The following is a 19699-nucleotide window of genomic DNA, read 5'->3' as shown; positions in this document are numbered from 1 at the left end:
TCAAACACACAAGCAGAGGAGAGAGCTGAGCAACAGGCTCACCGGGTTTTGCTCTGTGGTTAGATGACAAACACAGCACATTAAAAAAAATCCTAATTATTTGAGTGTTTACCAGTGCTCACAACAGGTGCAACTCTTCACACATAGTAACATCACAGAATACTATCAGGATTTTGTACAGCATGGCAAATTTATCTCTGCTCCCATGTCACATACCAAAAGCAGGCAGAAAAGCCACATAGATTATCACACAACAGCTTCATGAGACCTCACAAATACTGCAGTACAGTAGAGACCTGGGCTAGGCCTGTAAGTCTGACTCATGTCAGGCCAGGACCATCTTACTGATCTTCAGTCCCACCAGCCATTCTTCTGTCCTTTAAAAAGAAAATAAAATACTGAGTACAGCTGATCCTCCAGGTGCTGTTGACTGATTCACATGTCTTTGCAAATCCACACTTCTCACTTCCAATATTAACTTGCACATGATTCCTTCTGCTGCCTTATGGCTTTTAGCCACGTACTGACCTCCTTCCTTTAACTCATACTTTGCATTTCTCAGTAATTGCAGCTTACACAGATAAGTGCATAGAGAAGTCACTCATTCTGAACCCTGAGGTTACACAGTGTGTCCCTGTGAATTTCATGGGCCCATTTTATGAATAGAAAAGTAAACATCATCTGACTGTCACAGTATAATACCAATGCAATAAAATCAGATTACAATGATCTGCATCTATGCAGCTGTGTCTACTATAAACAAAGACTGGAGACAATACATGTAATTTTTGTGACCTTGAAAGCAGTGGCAGATATTGAGTTCTGGATGCAGAGGAGGTTTTTGTAGAAGTGAACCGTGAGAAGTTTACAGAAACTCAAAAATATGAAGTTCTACTTAAAGAAGCAGGTTAATATGGTCGTGCTCTGCAACCATTCCAACAACCCTTGAGCCTCTTGGCCAACTTCAGCCCATCTTGACAGAAATTAGAGATTACAAAGATTAGAAAATTGCTGTGGAAGATGAGGACAAAGCAGATATACTCAAATCTTGTGAGGAAAAGGAGGCCAAGGTCACCATGAGGAGTATTTAGGCAAGAGAGAGATTTTCTGAGTGCTGGGAAAGCTGTAGTGAAAATTCACATCTTTCTTGTGTCAGAGAAATATTTTGACAAAAATCTCCAGAAACTCCAGGGTTTTTTTTTGTTTTGCTGTTTTGTTTTTGTTGCTGTTTTCACCATTCTTGAAATTATATTTTTCACACCAATAAAGTTAACATGCCAAAAGTTGTTCTCTAGTACCTGAATAGGTACTTAAATTTTACATCAAGTGCTGCTTATGCAAAGTTTACTCTAAAGTACAAGAATATAATAACCTGGTCAGAAAGACTGTTACAGATGTGCAGTTTTATGTAGCTTAATGTCTTTCTTAGGGGCATCTGTCCAAAAACCAGAAAACACTTTAATAAGTCAAGCCACTTCAAATGTGGTGACATCAGGCAGCTGGTAGAGATAAGTTACTGCAGTCACCAGAAGAGATGAAATATAAAACAACCAAATCTGCTCCCCAGCCTGGTCAAGAGGTTAGAGGTGCTTCATACTGTCATTTGAAATAATGGAAGTTTTTGACCTATTTCTTTCTGTGGCAGCCAACAAGGACTGCAGATTCCATCTAAAAGGTTCCAGAGCAGTCGCTGCCAAATGGCAGCAACAGTGAGTGCAAGCAGCAGTGCAGGCAGGTTGTACTTATCACAGGTGACAGCTATTAAGTAACTTGCCAAGGTTTAATATTAAATTCAACACATGATTAACTCCAACAGTAAATTTTTACATACTAGTCAGACCACAATACTGTGTCTGTTTATCATTAATACTGATAAAGCCATCCTGAAACCATGGCATGGAAAAATTCAGGTTTCTCCTCACAGAAAAACCATGGCTTGGGCAGGGGGGGTGGATGAAGGCATGGACACACAACACAGGACAGGACACAACACCTACAGTTATGTGACTGCATGGAACCAAGTTTTACCCTTTATAGTCCAGTGAGAACAGGAGATACCCAGCTGCTCTGGTGTCTGCACAGCACATCTTCCAGCCTCCAGCTCACTGAGGAAGTCTGTCAGCTCAGGCCAGCAGATAGGTTATCCATGTGTGCTGCTTCTGGTTGTCCAGACTGAGCCACTGTACTGCTGAGAGGGTGGGGACACTGGTGTAGATGTACAGCAGTGCACAAGGATGACTTTTCTGTCTCCAAGGTCAGCACACCACCAAAGCAGCACAGGCACTTCAGTACAGTGGGTAAATGCAGTTACTCTGCCCAGACAGCTCCAGAGTCTCTCTGCTCCACGGTGATGGGACAGCATTCCCCACTCTTACAAGTCAAGAGAGAACAAATGCTTCAAGTATATTTTCAGAAAGGTTCACAATTCTGAAACAACCCATTTACTAAATTAACTTTTCACAGAGATGACTCCACTGTTCTACACATCTTTTGAGAGGCAGGTCTCACTCACCAAGTGCCTAAATTGACAAATTAATCTATGTATTTTGTTCCATTGATGCTTCTCTCTGGAGATCCAAGAGCACTCACCATAGCCCTACAGTGATCCTCAGTTAGGGCTGGAGCAATTGTTCCTGGACAGGCCATTGGCTGCCAGGTCCTGCTGTTCCTCCTCCTCAGGAGACAGCAAATTCCTTGTTCTGAAATCTCACTCATCCTCTGTCCTACTGATCCTGTCCCTAAGATAACTCAGGCAAGTCCCAGTGACGGCACCAAACACAATTTCTCATTGATGTGACACTACATACTTCACAGTTGCACATTTTGATACACATGGGATTTGAAAGTGAACAAGAGCAGGAGCTGGCCACAGAGACAGTGGTGATGGAGGTTTAAAGGAGCAGCAGCCTTGCCCACATCCATGAGAAACTAGTAGTAAAAAGAGAAGAAATTTAACTTCTTAATTTTCCTTTCTTTCCACCCCAAGTGCAGCATACTCCTCAGCATAAGTCACTTAGAAGGTTTGTTAAAGGAAAGTAGGGAAAAAAAATCTGTGATACTGCTGCCCTGGACTGCATTCTATTGATTATGTGTCCCTGTCAAAACAGATAAAAGAGACACCAGGCACAGGATGTAAGCTTTACTACTCCATGTCCTATGCTGGAGCTGGTAGTTGTACCAAATAAATAAACAAAACAAAAGACAGTTTACTAACATTATAGTGTTCTGCCTTGTAGCAGCTCAGCTCAAAAACCTGCTTATAAAAGCACAGCACACCCAAGTCCTCAGTGAATGACAAGGACAAGTTGGAGCAAATTGGAGGGTCATGAAAATTGTCAGAGGGCTGGAGCACCTCTCCAGTAAAGAAAGGCTGAGAGAGTTGAGAATAGAGGCTGTTCAGCCTGGAGAGGAAAAGGGTTTAGGAAGACCTTTCAACATCTAATGGCAGTTTGTAGGAATGATGGGGACTGACTGCTTATTAGGGCTTGTTGTGATAGGTCGAGGGGTAATAGTTCCAAACTAAAAGAGGAGACATTTAATCTAGACATAAGGAAGAAATTTTTTACAATGAGGGTGGTGAAACACTAGCACAGGTTGCCCAGAGAGGTTGCAGATGCCTCATTCCTGGAAATGTTTAAGAACAGGTTGGCTGGGGCTCTGAACAACCTGATCTAGTTGATGATGTACCTGGTACTCAATATATTATATGATTATATTATTAATTCTATGATTAAATCAAACAATGTATGAGTCAAGATACAGGTAGGATACAGAGGACAATATGCATGACAACACTTTCTGGTTTTTCATAGTCTCCTGTGAAAAAGCCCCTCCAGTACACAAAATAATAAGAAACATTTTTGGCCCAGCTAATTTCATTGAAGTTTTATATGTCCACTGTGCAAGGACAAGTGTCTTAATCTTGTATTTTTCACCCACGAGCTTCTAAATATCTTAGTGCTGGCTGGTCCAAGGGCAGTGGGTCACCCACAAGTGGCCACCAGAGGGAAAGTACTGCAGTGATGCCACTCTGCTGGTGTCAAGAGGTGGATGATGTCAGCACATCACTATGTCAGCAGCTGTAACCTGTTTGCTTACATTAGTTTATTAGCTAGTTCAGAGTAAAAGGATGTAGGAATTGTAGAAAGAGGGCTTCTAGCTCCCTCTGAAAAATCTGCAATATGGACTAAGCTGAAGCCTTGGGTTGTACTTAATACATTTCCCATGGAAGACGACAAATGCCTAAATCAGTCACTTTCTGCCCATGTGATTTATTTCAAAGGTGATGCCCACAGGGAAGTAGCATGAGCACTGGGACAGCAGCTCTTCTGGGTGCTCATCAGAGGATGTTCACAATCAGGGGCAGCACTGTGCCTACACACTGCAGCATAAAGGGCAAACAGTTTCTTTGCCAGAAGAACATGTACTTCAGAGCTTTGATTTAAGCTAGGGACATAATATATTGCATATTTCAGTAGGTACAACTTATCAGAATTTTCATAAATGTGAAGTTTAAAAAGGCAACAGAAGAGACAGCTGGAAGAAATAGCAGATTAATCTCTAAATAAGAGAGCAGAGCTGGAAGCTGTACTCGGATCAGTTAAATGCTAAAATAAAATGGATTTTGGCTTTTTCATTTTGTTCTACCTATCCCCATGGGCTAATGTCTCAGCCTTCCTACACGATAAAGTACATATAAAACACTTGCACCATCTCCACTCCAAAATAACTTGCTAAAAAACTAATTACATAACTATTAAGCATTCTTGGATGTTAGATCATATTCAGATGTTCCTGGTCTATCCTGAGCAACATTGATTCAGCTCTCATCCTCAGCAACAAACAAGTGCTTCCCTAAGGATCCTGTGAGGCAAGACATTTTCTAATTTACAGTAATTTTATAAAGTTAGATCCAGCCCATGGCACAAATATGATCTCACTCTTCCCATGTCACAACATATTGCTCATTGCTTGCATTTGGGAAATTGTTTGCAGGTGAAATGACCATACATTGTATGATTATGGTGCTACCTGCATTTAAGCAATGATTTTTCACCTCTCAAGAGTGAAAAGCCGTCAACACTTCCCACTAAGCAAGAGCAGAGTTTCTCCGAGTCTTTCAGTCCAAGAAATCCCTACTGACAAAAAGTAGAAATCCTATTTCTACTAGATGCCCTCTCTATGTTATATCTCCCCCTAACTGCATTTTTGTAACTACACAGAAAGGCTAAGCAGATCTAGATGAACAAACTTTTCCATCAGGAAGGTTTTAACCAGATCTTTCCCTAACAGAGCTTACTGCAGCATTACATAAATCCCAGTCCTGACACAAGGCAGTGACAGGCTTTTCATAAACAAGACAGCGAGAGAATAGCAATGAAACAATTCCATTTCATAAACTGAAAAGCGTGAATAACGTGTTCAGGAACACGTATAACGTGATCAGGGTCGAAGTGCCAGCTTGGCAAGAGATCTCCACTCTAAGTCAGAAGCAGTTGCACATAGAAAGTACTAAGCACAAGCTACATTTTAATACCTAGATACTACAAAGAGATAAAAGAGAAAATATCTCCCCTCCCTTGTGCAAAATGTTGATCTATTTGCTGGTATAATTACAGCCTTTAGGAATCACAAGCCTCATCTAGTGCAACAGTGTCCTGCCACCAAGCCAGTTTCCAGCCCGTCCAGCTGATAAACACTGCTCACAGCTCTGTGGCTCAACTGAAACCAGTTGCCCAGAGAAGCTGTGATGGCCCATCCCTGGAAGTGTTCAAGGACAAGTTGGATGGGGCTCTGAGCAACCTGAGCTACCAAAGGACGTCCCTGCCCATGGTAGGGAGACTGGACTCACAGAGCTCTCATTCAGACATAGTCACTGACTACAAAAGTCTTACAGACACCTGGGCTACTAACTCTTAAGCCAGGACAAACAAATTTGTGATGAACTTTTTTTACCTGTCAGATGCTCTATAGGAACATATTGGGGCAACAGCCCAGGAAACACCACTTATGTAGAAAGAAACTGTCTTACGTGTTTGTCAGTTTGCCCATTTTTTGTTTTCCTAACAGATAATTTCCATTTATATTTAAACCCAAGTAGCCATGCCTGAGAGAGGCCAACATTTTAAAAAGCTGCAACCCAGAGAACAATCAAGTTTCAGTGCTTAGCAACTAAATCATTAACCTATTGGGAAGGAAATAGTTCCTTTACCAGCATGGAATGCTGTCCCCAAGGCATCGTTGTACACAAAAATGTAAAATACATGGATTTTTCTAGATATTTGTTCATATGTATTTAAGATTCTTACTGTGTACCCCAGCTTAGCAGACACTAAACACTTTGGTAACTATATACTCTGAATACTAGGTGACCTTAGGCTTTGAATAATAGAGTGAGAATCATTATACAAATATTGTGTGGGATATTATGATAGTTTCAGTAAGTTTTGGTAGCATTTTGGTATTTGTGACACTAGTTTTATAATCCATTCTGCCTCATCAGACACAGATCATTCATGTCTCTCTTTCCATGTTGTATTTCTCTCTGCCCTTCCTTCCACTCCCACAGCTGGCGCAGGGGAAGCCGTAAAGGAGGAGATGGACCTTGATTCCAATTGCTTGTTCTTAACTCACAGAGGGGGTGGGCAAAACCTCTGCAAGTGTGCCACTGAAGAGTCCTAAAAAGAGTTTGCTGCAACAAGGGAGTGCAAGTACCTTCTTACAGCTTCATCATGGTTTGCCCTCCCCATTCTATAGCACAACCAAAAACTATCATGATATCATTGACAATCATGATTACATAGTAAAATAATTATTATTTTCCTGGATGTAATTCAGACCTGGATGTGGACATTCCACCAGTGCAACTATACTGGAAATGTTTTTGTAATTTCGATTAATCCTGGATTAATCTGTAAGATTGTGGGGGAGTTAAAAAACTTCACCTAATTACAATATACCTTGTGCAGCAACTCAGTCAGAAGTTCCACTGCCATTTTATAAAAGTTCTTTAAAAACGTTATCCTACTCATGAGAGGGAAGAAAACAAAACAACCAACCCACCCAAATGAAAAGAGGGGGGAAATCAAAATCTTTTTTATTAATAAAATGTTGAAAATGTATTTCTAGGAAATACACAACAATACTCTGTGACAATTCTGAATTATCAGCCATTCTCAAAAACTATCTTCAGAATAGCCCAAAACCCCCAACAAAAATAAGCCTCCCGACCCACACCACTCTCGTGCACAGTTAAGAGCTGCGCGTACAGCACGAAAATACAGGAGTGTACCTTGTCCCCGACAAGCAGCGGGGACTTGCTATTGTCCTCCAGCAGATGTGACCCGCATGCCCGTTTACTTTCATGCACTACCAAGGCACCGGGAACAAGTGCCTGCAGGAGGGCTCCCAGCCCGCTCCCAGGGCACACCCGGCGGAGCCGCCGCCCGCCAGCACCCCCCGACGGCAGCGGCCGCCCCCGGGGCGCGGTGCGGACAGGCGGGCGCTGGGCACAGCTCGTGTCTCCCCGTCGCCGCTGCCACCCGGTGACCCGGCTCGGCGCAGCCCGGCTCGATTCGGCCGCGGCATCCCCGCCGCTGCCTCCGGAAGGCAGAGTTGGGAGCTCTACACTCCTCGGGGGCACACCCAAGAGCCCACCGGGCTGCGGCACTCGCTCTCCGCAGCCTGGACACCAGCCCGAGGCGCAGCGACACCGGCGGTCCCGGCGCGGACCCCCGCCCCGCCCGTCCCTTCCCGTCCCGTCCAGGAGCGCAGCCCAAGCCGCCGCGGCCGCTCCCGGACTCCCCGTCGTACCCAGGATCTCCTTCCTGCGCTGCGTGTGGGGCTGCTCCGTGTAGACCCACTCGAAGTCCTCGCGGGTGACGCGGTTCCCCATGGCGCCTGCTGCGCCCCGCACCGCGCTGTCCTTATAGCTCCGCGCCCGCGGAGGGGCGGCTCCTCCGGCCGCCCCCGCCCCGCGGCCGCCGCAGGCGGGCACCGGGACAGCTCCGTGGCTTCGCTCGGGTGGCAGGAGGCGGGAGAGCTGCAGAGCCCCTCCGGGATGTCAGGGGGAGTCCAGCGGGAAGAGGGTGCCTCGGGGCTGACTCTGGGGACAGGGGACGGGCGGCCGAGGCTCGCCGCGCTGCCGGGACCTCGAAGACAGCCGGGAGAGGTGGTGGGGTGGGCGTGTTTGCAGGGCAGTGCGGATCCCCGTCGTGCCGCTGCCAGCACCGGGGTTCGGCACAACCGCTACATCCATCGCTGCCTCGGGCAGCTCCAGAGCACAAGGAGGGCTCCAGCGCTGCAGGTCCCCGGCCACTTCCAGACACAGCTTTTGGAAAGCAAAAGTAGTCCAAATGCCATAAATCCAAAGACAGAGCCCTAAGCAGAACCGTGGATTAGGGCAAAACCCAGTTGAGCGAGCTCCTCCCAGGGGTGAAAGACCTAGAACAGTGCAAAGGCGACCAACGACTGACATACATTTCCTTGGCGCTCTGACAATCTTTGTGAGCTGTCCCGGTAGAATCCAGCCCTTCGCTGCATAACACTTCACTCCTGGTAGTCTGCGGCCCATTGCCCAGGTACTGTCCCTGCTGGAGCAGCAGGAAATCACACCACTACCTTGGTAACAAAACCAGGCAAAGGACTTGCTAACCTTAAAACTAAGGTAACCTTATGTACCTCTCTGATTCACAGAGTTACATGTTACACAGTGATGTTTCCACACAAAACCCCAAAATTAAAGTGCTGCTCTTGTTCCCACTATGTTCTTTTGCAAGTCTATACCTGACCTCCTGTCCATCTTCACTCATTATACCTATCCCTATCATTAGTCCTTCCAACAACAACATCACATGTGGATCCAATTTTGTTTCATTCTGTTTCAATATGAAAGTCTCTAGAACCGTCAGTCCATCCTACCCTTAAAAATTTATTATTACAGGTGGAAATTAAAAGGGACAAAAAAGCAGCCTTGAAAAAATGAGATGTAAATATTTTTCAGCAAGAATTTCTGTCTACTAACACTGGTAACACTATCGCCTCTTATATTAGCCTAGTGGGACTATTTAAGATGTCTTGGTAGAACAGTTATACCAAGGGCTAAAAACCATCAACAATGAAACAACCCACAAACCCAAAACCCTGATGCTTGACTGCTAGGAAGCTTTGGAGGCTTTTTTGAGAGTTGGAGTTTTTTTCCCTGTCTAAATCACAGAATCACAGAAGCTGAGTTGGAAGGGACGCACAAGGACCAACTTCAATCCAACTCCTGGCCCTGCACAGGACTATCCACAAGAGTCACACAATGCACTTAAGAGCATTGTCCAAACACTTCTTGAACTCTGTCAGGCTTGGTGCTTTGACCACTGCCCTGGGGAGCCTGTTCCAGCCCAAACACTCTCTGGGAGAAGAACCTTTTTCTAAGATCCATCCTAAACCTCCCCTGACACAACTTCAGGTCATTCCCTCGGGTTCTGTCACTGGGCACCACAGAGAAGAGATCAGTGCCTGCCCCTCCTCTTCTCCCTATGAGGAAGCTGTAACTGCAGTGAGGTCTCCCCTCAGTCTCCTCCAGGATGAACAGACCAAGTGACCTCAGCAGCTCCTCATACAGCTTCTCCTCAAGGCCCTTCACCGTCTTTGTTGCCCTCCTTTGGCTGGTCTCTTCTAGCTTAAAATGTAAACCCTTGAATGATGAAAGGTGCAAAGCAGGTTGAGTGGAAGGACTGTGGTGTACAGGGAAACAGTTTTACCGGCAGCACGAGCAGGAGTTTAACCATTTTGCTGTTACAGCTCAGCTCTCTGTAAGTACAATGGTTTCTTCACCATTGCTCCAGCACAAGTTTGGTGCTTGCTCATGAAGTTGCAGGGTCCAACCCAGAGAAGGAACTGTTAATCCAAGTTAAGGTTATTACATGTTTCCAGAAGAAATTGATTGTTCAGAGAGCAGATGCATGGTTATCTCAGCCTAAACCTTTAATTGGCTCAAATGTTTTGGTGTGTTGACAGTACCTGTGAAGAAGCCAAAGACACTAAATGTGATGACACCCTTCTGTCACTTCCTGCTCAGGTGTGCTGAAGGTGACTAAAAAATAAATTAGTGGGGCAGTCCATGCAGTTACAAAGAAAACAAATATGACTTCACCCCAAGGCTTGTCCAATAGTGCTATTGCATTATGGTAAGTTACACATGGAAACTTAATATCTCCTTTGTAGGCAAACAGCATCTCCTTCATGTAGCTCATTACTATAGACTCAACGTGACCACATAAGAAGAACAGAAAACTTTTTTGTCTCCAGTAAGTTGGCATTTGGTTTTGAGAGCTGAATTTAATGCTTCATATTTCTATAAAAAGCCAAACAAATAATACTAATTCAAGAGTAATTGTGGGTGCCAGACAAACAAGAAACACCAGCTTTAGATCGTCTTCTAGAATTGGCAAAAGTATTACCTAGTTCTGACCACTAGGCATCCTTAGTTTTACAGCATCCTAGTAAAATCATTCACAATGGAAAAGGGAGGGAGGGGTGTTAATGGCACCTAGCAATAATAGCCCTTTTAATGAATACTGTGATGACTGTGAACTCTACAGATTCACAAAGTCACTACACTTTACACAATTCAAATGTGCTTCACAGGTCGGGTTCTCTCTCCTGTAGCCTCCCTTTCTCATTTAATTTCCCATACTTGTTCAGGATTTCTGGGAACTATTGGGAAGCCTAGCTGAGGGAAATTCCTAACACGCTCAGGAGGAAGAGCACAATTGCTGACTCTGTGCAAGGTACCATCAAAATATCTCATTTACATAGTTTTAAGTACACGTCATAATAATCTCCAGCATCCCAGGATAAAAAAGACAAAAATCCTTTACTCCACTGAGGATATGGCCTACAATATACAGCTCTGAAGCAAGATATACTGGTCCACTGTTCCACACATCCAGGCAGACTCACCCTTCCTCACCCAAAGGTGCTTCTCCATCAGCTGGCTTCCCAGCATGAATGTATTTCTGCTATACAACCCAGTCACTTCCTTCTTCTGCTCATGGAAAGGACAGGTGACAGAGTAAATACAGCAGGAACACCTGCATATGTCTCCTAGTGACTACTGCCAGCCCTGGGAGTTTGAGGTACATTAATTCTGCCCTGGTGTGCAGGCCTTAACTCCTCTTCTTGTGGTTGCCAACAAGTAATCTTTGTTAAGGTTGCTATTCTGGAACTAAAATAAAGTTGTCTGGGAATTTTCTCTCTAAATAGTTTTCTCCTCTGAAGTAAGAGCTCCATGTCCCATGACAGACTTGTATTTTCAGTTACTGCATTACCTACTTTCTTCTCTGCCTGCATAAACTGGACCTTCTTTCATTGCCAGAAGAAAACACAGCCATTATATTTGCTTTTTTATTGAAGATTTTGCTGTCATTTTGAATTGGGTATCACTCTCTGACCTGATGCAACTACTGTCAACATTTACAACGTGACGTACCTTATTGAACAAAGTCAAATTTTCATAGGCAGCATAGTTTGTAGATGAGCCATGTCAGCACACGCCCACACCGAAGTAAGCTCAGGAGAAACAATTAGGCCAATAAGACCTCGTTTGTTTTCCCATCTCACCTGTGCTGACCCTTCCCGGGGTCATCCTGGACTTCTCTTTCCATTGGGTTAGCTCTGTGCTAGAGTTGTGAGTTGAACTGACCAAACCAAGGTGCTGAGGAGCTGGTGCAGGAGCCTTAGGAGGAGCTAGGGCGGGGTGCGGCTGCGCGGCCGAAGGGCTCCAAGGAGAGTCGCGCTGCAGCCAGGGCTCGGCTCGCCCCGTGCTGCGGCCGTGCCGGTCCGCAGGGGGCCCGCAGCGAGCCCCGCTCGGGGGAGCGGAGCCGGGATCGCTCCGGTGCCCGCGGCGCCGCGGCCGCCCCGCCGCGAGCGCAGCGCGCCCCCTGCCGCCGCCACGCCGCCAGCGCGGGCAGGGACCGCGCCCGCCACGCCCCGCTCCGCTCCGTGCCCGCTCTGCCTCCGAGACACGCGCTTTCGTTCTTGCCCGGGGTCCCACCGGCCCTCGCAGGGAACGGAGATCAGCGGAAGGGTGCCTGAGGAAGGGCTCACTAAGCAAGAGCGACTTGGTTTGGTAGCGCTCGAGTGTTCTCGCTTCCTTTAGAAATACGGCCTTAAGGAAGTTACAAATGTTTTGTCTGGAAGTTAACAAATGTGGGGCTGCTGTAACTAACGATAACACTGTGATCCAGTACATAATGTATTTAGACAGATCTCTCCTGCAAAATCCACATGGAAACAGTTTCCTCTTCTAGATAAATATTTTTTCCGTGATATATTTCTTTGCTTTTCTAAAGAATCATAATCTTTCTACAAAGTAATTTATTCTACTGAGTGGTTTACGTTGTCCAAAGGATTTGCAATTGCTTTCTCCCACAAGATGTATTTGCTGTTACACACCGTAAGTACTTCCCCCACGGATAGCTTTTGCCACCATCCCTGCAATCTCGGGCATTTCAGGAAGCTTTACATCCTGACACAAACTCCTGAGTATGGGAACTAGACTTCTATTCTACAGCAAAAATTTAAAACACAAAAAGTAGCAACAACGTTTGTAATCTCCTATCCAAATATGAGAACCTAAGGGGTTCACTGTGGACAAGTTGTCAGAATTATGAGAGAACGTGGGTCCTTGAAGAAAACTTCTCTTCCTCCCCTCTAACCATCTTCTCTAGCCACGATTCTCTGAAAGCTCACCCTACTGGACGTCGCTGGTCTGTCTGGCACTGCTCTCTGGACTGCAGCTCACCCTCGCAGATCTGCTTTTCCAAACGCATTTCCCGATTCTCAGGTTTCAACCTGATGCACTAAAAACCTTTCATTTCAGTGCTGCTGAGCTCACTTCTGACAATAGGCGTGACATGGGGTTAAGAGGGGTACTTGTTCAGCCTCTTGAAGTCAGAGACTAAACTTTGAGTAGAGGAAGAAAAAAGCCACTTGAAAATGCCTTGCTGTGTGTGTTATGTAGTGTGGATATGTAGGAAGAATTGCCTCTGCAGGGAACAGTTGGAGGACAACTTTGATAACAAACTGTACTGAATTCCCAAGATTATGTTATACAGTCTATTTCTAAGAAATATTTTTAGTTAGCATTTATATTGTAGCAACATATATAGACCCTCCAAAATGGACTAGGTTTTGACTATAAATTCACAAAGTAAAATTACAATCTTTCTTCCAATGAGTTACAAATCCTTCTAGTAGAAGCAAAGTAGAAATACCATTGATCAGCTTTGGTGATACCTAGAGTATAAAGTTTTGCTCATAGTTTAGCAAACTGTCAGTCGAGTCACAATATCTACTTCCTCATGGAAACTTAGCTAAATTGGTTTAATCTAAAAAATAGCTGCCCTTGGGCTTTCCTTGTAGCATTTTATACCTTGTCTATTTTTATTTAGCCTTGTTCATTTCAATCTATTTTTCGTTTAAAATATAGTATTAACTCTAGGGCTACATCTTCCTTAATGCTGTTGGGATCTCTCTGATGACTTCAGTAGAAGCCGAGAGCTGAGCACTTTGCAGCACCAGGTCTGTAACCCAAGGGAATGCATATGCAGGAGAAGAGATAGGAAGCCCAGCTATTTGCAGGACAATCAGCATGAATAGGAGCTGCAGATTTGCTCCCTGGCCCCAGGGAGCAGTGTGAGCAGTTAGGACACGCATTCATATACACTGTCTGTGCTGGCAGGTGTGAAATCGTACCCTGCTGGCTCAACTAATAGGTATTAATTCCCCAGAAATTTCTGCTTTTTGTGTTGTCTACAATTTGCAAGATACAGACTATTCATATGTCCACCCACGTCCTGTGTTGGTGTAATATGACTTCTTCGTGAAGACTGAAGATTTCTGGAAGGGTAGTTTCATACCCTCAGCCATGAAATCAGGAACAGAGGACAAAATCTTCATTTATTATCATCAGGTTTAAAACTCAATAATAATTATTTGTATTTCTCTTTCATAATTAAAGGACTAAACTTTCTGGAGTGAGGATTAGTTCCACTGATTCATGTATTCTTTCATATGGCAAGAAAAACTAATTATATGATCTTGTCCTTACAACAAAAACTTGTTTAATGAAACTGGGGTGATTAATGACCATAACTTAGAAATTAGTTTGGAATGGTGGCATTCCAAACCCTCTCTCCATCACTCTGCAAGATGACTGATGAGAGAAAATCCTTCCTCACTGTGCTCAGCCTCAAAAAACACAAGTAGATGGCAAATGTAGGAGAGCACTATATATCTCAGTAAATTAATTGGTGTAGCTGTGTTAGCTGCCTGGTTTGCTACTAAGGGGAGGGGAATCTGTAGTAGGATTTGATACAGTAGGATGTGAAAAAGAAAACAATAATTAGTAAAAGTACTGGAAAGCAAAACAGAGAAAAGAGGTGTACACAGAGTTCACTGCTTGTTTCTAGTCACAGTCAGCAAGCAGAACCTTATGCTCATAATGAAGCTTTAAAGGTGTTTTGTAGGAGTCCATATATTGGGATCCACAAATTGGGATCAGGGATTTCCCTCATGTTTAATTAGAAATCTGAGGAGAGAGGACAATGACATTTGTAGCAGAATCTAGTGGGCCATAAAGCCAGGCATGGTGGCAGTTATATTAGATCAGTAGGAGATGAAGCTAAATTATGAAGGAGGCTAAAGTATGAAGGACTATAAAGGTGAAGTTAAAACCACATTTCCTGCAGAGCTGCAAAGAGCTAGGACAAGGACTCTGGAAAGATGGCACAGCTAATTAGCATTTTACTTAGTGAATTATTTTAATGGCATTGTAAATTCCAGGTTTTAAATTTCTTCTTGAGTTAGGTTTTGGTTTTTTTTTTTATTTTTTTCTTCAAGACTTCTCCTGTTTTAATTGATTAATAGGCCATTCTAGATGAAGATAACAAGGCAAACCTGCTATCTCGAATAGGCAGAACTTATTCATTAGTCCTAGATAAGTCTTTAACAAGTGTTAGCAAGAGTACCCTTTATTATCAACTACTGATTTTCTTTTCCTCCAGTAAGTGACTTTCTATCTGGTCTTCTTTACACGAGTGCAATAAATATCTTAAAAGCTATCCATGTCACATATTTAACTAGATATGTAAGTATTATCCATTTAGTGATCGGTGTTGGCTTACAGTGGGAGGGCTAATCTTTCTTTCTTTCTTAAACCTTAGACAAATAGTTTGTGTGAGAAAGAGAAGGAAAAATAGGATATCAGAATTTTCCAAACCAGTGAATTTGAAAGGCTGGGTGAAACAATCAGGAAAAGGGTGTGTTGACCCTGCTAGAGGCAAGAGAGAAGGCTGTAGACACTGGCTGTGAAAAACTCACTTATTTCACAAGTTTCACAGTTCAAATGTCTTCCTTTTGTTTTGGTGTAAAATGAAGAGGGCAGGAATAATAGTAAAAAAAAAAACCACAAAAATCACTCCAATATTTAGAAAATAAGCATTGATAATTTTGCTAATTCACTTGTATTTTGTGAAAGATTAACTTGTTTTGTGTGACCTTTCTTTTCTTAAAATACAGCAGACTTCTGTATTTGCCAAATAATTATTTTCAAAAGAACAGCTACCTAGTTTGGGATAGGTGCAGCTGAGATAAGGGTCAGGACAATTAGTTCTGTAGTATGAAACAGCTCTTCATACAAATATCACACAACCAGATACTATACACAGAGTTGGATTGTACAGCAGTGACAACTGTGGTGCTGGAAACTATGAACAACTAGCTCACCACAAGAAAAAAAAAATGCACAAGAGTAAAAGCATAATATTGATAGAGTGGCTAGTGATGTTGAGTACTGACCATTATCTGCTGATCATATATATGGTGTATAATACATACACACACACACACACACTTATATATAATATAAATATATATATATTTATGTAGGAAGATTACTTATACTGAGCATATCTGAGAGATGGGTTGTAAGAGTTCTCCCAAACCAGGGTGCTGCAATGCCTCAAGCACCCTATATCTTCTTGTGCTATGAGCAGCACTGCTGATTTCTCTGCAAGTAGTCTGCATTTAACAAATGTTTTAAGCATTCCAGGAATTGCAAAATAAAATTACAAATAAAATTGAAAATTAAAAAGATAAAAAGTAGCCATGTTCTTTTAGTGGTGCCCAGTGAAAGGACATGAGGCTACAGGAACAAATTGCAATACACAACGTTTTTGTTAAACATACGGGAAGAGCTTCTTTCAGTCAAACATGGGAACAAGTTGCCCAGAGAGGCTGTGGAGTCACCATTATTGGAGATATTCAAAGCTTGACTGAACACAACTCAGAACAATTTGACCCCACTTTTGAGCTGGGGCTTGGACTAGAATTTATCTAGAGATCCCTTGCAATCTCAGCTCTGCTCTTCTGTGATCCTGTGAAACTGAGAAGATCAATGTCTCTCATTCAGCTTAGTAGTCTTTGGGTTTAATTGAAACAAAACATGATTTTTCAAATTATCCTTGTATGCCATTGGTGCACATGGTGGCAGTAACCTGCCTGCAGAACTTTCTACTTGTTACATGGATGTCCCTCTTCACCCTAAAATGAGAACCCAGCACATACAATCTTCTGTAGTACTTCATGCCAAGTATATGCAAAAGCTAAAAGCTGAAGGAAGGAAGTTTAGAGGTGCAAGAAATGTCTTTGAGAGCATGCATCTTGTCTTCTTTTTCCTTCCTCTCCTTTCTTCTCATGCCTTCCTTTTCCTATGCATGGTACTGGCTCAGGTAAATGTGTATGGCACTACTTTTTTTACAACACTGCACCAAAAAGAAAAGAGGTGACTTCTCAGTAACCTGTAGCTTTCTAACTTGTCCAAATGATTTCTGTACAGAACTACTACACTGTTTGTGCTGGCTTTGAAGTTGCCACCTCTTTGAATCCTGAGGTTTTCCCTGCACATTCCAGTTCTAAGAAAAGCAGATGTGTGAGTCAGTTCAATCCAAAAGAAAGGAAGGCTGTGAGGACAGCAGAAGCTGAACTTATCAGCAGAAAACCCATGACATTTTGTTCTTTCAGTCAGGTGTGCTTGGCACCTGAAATGACTACCAGGAATTTTGGAGTGGCTAGAACGGAGAGTGGAGATAAAACAATGCTGGTGGGTGCATGTGAAAAGTAGAAATCTGGTTTCTACAGACTGATGGTGGACTGCAATTTCCTCCAGCAGATTTTAAGGAAGAAACCAGGGAAGAACAACCCCACCCTCTCCCCCCACAATACAACAGCTAAATCTGAGGCATCTAGAGCTTACAGAATATAAGAATATGTATTCCTAAACACTTGTTAGAGATGCTTAAAAATAACTTTTATTTCCAATGGATGGTTTACATTTTTTAAAATTAAACTTTTTATGCCTTGCTTTTTAAATGCGTCTAGGAAACAAACTGAAGTTCTGAGCATGGGGAGCAAAATGGGGAGCATAGGGCAAGAAGATAAGGGATTATTAAGGGGATAAATTCTGCTGCTATGTGGATAGGGGACAAAGTTTTCTTTTAACCACCTTTTCACATCTTTATTTTTTCTTGTTGCTGTGTTTTTTTGTCAAGCGGTAATGGAAAATAACGTAAGTTAAGCAGATAATCTCATTCAGGATAAACAAAACATGACTGAAAATGAGGTGGTTGTGATACTTACAAACTTTAAAGTGCCTTTTCCGAAATTATATAATTGCTTGCAGAAAAAAAAAAAGCACAAAAACAAAAAAGGGTTGTGCAAGATTATTTAACTATTATCACTGACCTGAACCAAAAATGTAATCTCAATAAACAAGAGAGACTTGTGACTTTGTTCTTGTATTTGACAAAGCTCATTTACACTAACAGCAAAAAAACCCTTCACCCAAAATAAGCTACTCAGGCCCAGTCCCACTTGCTCTGATGGCAATGTCAGCTCTGATGGGAATTCGAGAGCAGGACTGAGTGCATGTCTAACATGTAGTTGACATTAATTTTCCTCTATGCAAGCTTAGAATATAAAGTATTGTGTAGAGTGATGTATTTCTCCTAAAAAAATAGAGAAGTATACCATAATGACACCATTTTTTTATTACATATAACTTTTACAGAGGGATTAGAGAGACTTCATTCTAATTTTGAAATCTTGTTCTTGAAAGCTACAGAACCATTTTTCCCACGCTGGTACACTTGTCCTTCCAGCTATAAAAAGGGGAGCAGAATTTGTATGTAGAGTTCTGGAAATCTCTTTACAGGATCTAAAAACAACCTTTCAGCTTGTGAGAATTTTGCCATGATAAACTACATCTTGTAGTTTGTTAAAATGGGAGTGCTGAGTATGACTGGAGAGGAGGAAATTCCAGATCTCCACAAATAAATTTGTTGCTATTTCTAATATTTAATAGGAAAGTATTTCCTAATCTCATCATTAGGGCAAAGCTCAGTACTGGTATCTTGAGACTTGGACTAGACTAACTTGGAGAACACTTGATGATGAGGTAGAAGAAGAAAGTATTTATTAGCAGGAACCTTTTATCAGTTTTTATATTGTGGAAGTTTGGGATATGAGCAAACAAAGCAATGGTGTACAGAGAAGTGAAGATTAAAATGGAATGTATACTTGCAGCAGCCTTGGAAATACTTATGAGGCAAATCTGCACTTGTAGTTAACATAAAAGGGGAAGGAAAAGTGATACAACAGCTGGAAAAAAAGGAGTGAGGAAGAGGAGATGATCTTGCCCTGAGTACAGAAGGCCTGTGAGACTTGTTTTAAAACCCTTAGCTTCAGTGATACTAATTTACTTTGTATAATCCATGACTTCCTTTTTTAAAGATGTACATACTTGTAGAGCCACCAGCACATTAACGTCTCACTGAGGATAACATACAGTCCTTTTGAAGGACTTCTGGCTACCTGTAGAGAACATTTTACAATTACTCAGTCCACGATCTCCTACCCGTAACATCTGCTTGTTCACATCAAGACACGCAGCTGCTTCTTCGCAAATTCTACTCCTGATGCACAGGCATACAGGCCCGACCCCCTACAAAGCTAACACCCAAACGCAATACACTCACGAGTGCTACTTTTCCCTCGGCACCTCTGCACACGGCAGTTCCTCGATGGGATAAGGAGGGGATGTCCTGCAGCAGCTGGCAGAAGGGGAAGTGGAGCGTGACTGGAGCGCGGAGCTGCTGCATTTGCAAGGCACGAACTGTCGTGTTGCTGTTGGAAGGGTTCTGGGGAGCAACAGAGCTCAGGGACGGAGAAGTGTGTTAATAATTAAGGCAAATACCTACAGCTGATAGTTTAAATGAGCGGATCACTTCGCGTACTAGAATTTTGTGCGGTGATTGAACTGCAATGCTTCACTTATTTTCAACGCTGTTTCTCGGTAAGCGAGTTCATGCACTCGGCCGCTGATCGCCCCGCCGGCCGTGCCTTCAGGCCGGGCTGCCGGCAGCACCGGGAGCCGGCGCTCCGCAAGCCCCCGGCGTGTCCGTGCGCATCTCATGCACGGCTGCGGGAAAGCGCCGCGCCACGCGCCGCGGGGAACACACCACCCTCCAAAGGGAAAGAAAAGGAATACAGGGAGGAGAGGGAAAACTTCCCACGTGCCGGTAACAGCTCAGCTGTAACATTCAAATGCGCCGACCCTGCCCACGTCCCAAGGCTCAGCCGCAGCTCG

At 43.3% G+C, this 19699-nt stretch overlaps 1 protein-coding gene across 4 annotated transcripts in view; it reads right to left on the bottom strand.

Annotated features, from left to right (window-relative positions):
* DEGS2 (delta 4-desaturase, sphingolipid 2) overlaps positions 1-19699 on the bottom strand; it is a 39464-nt gene that overhangs the window by 17590 nt on the left and 2175 nt on the right. For 2 of the 4 annotated variants that reach the window (XM_053946643.1, XM_053946639.1), the window contains exon 1: positions 7813-7894. The exons of the other annotated variants lie outside the window; for them this stretch is intronic. In XM_053946643.1, coding sequence (XP_053802618.1) covers positions 7813-7894 — 82 coding nt within the window. Of the gene's footprint in view, positions 1-7812; positions 7895-19699 lie in introns of those variants that run through there. 4 annotated transcript variants of the gene reach the window in all.

The sequence above is a fragment of the Vidua chalybeata genome, chromosome 6 (assembly GCF_026979565.1).
Source record: "Vidua chalybeata isolate OUT-0048 chromosome 6, bVidCha1 merged haplotype, whole genome shotgun sequence".
Taxonomy (NCBI): Eukaryota; Metazoa; Chordata; class Aves; order Passeriformes; family Viduidae; genus Vidua; species Vidua chalybeata.
Note: the sequence above shows the minus strand (reverse complement) of the source record. Positions and strands in the feature narration are given on the sequence as shown.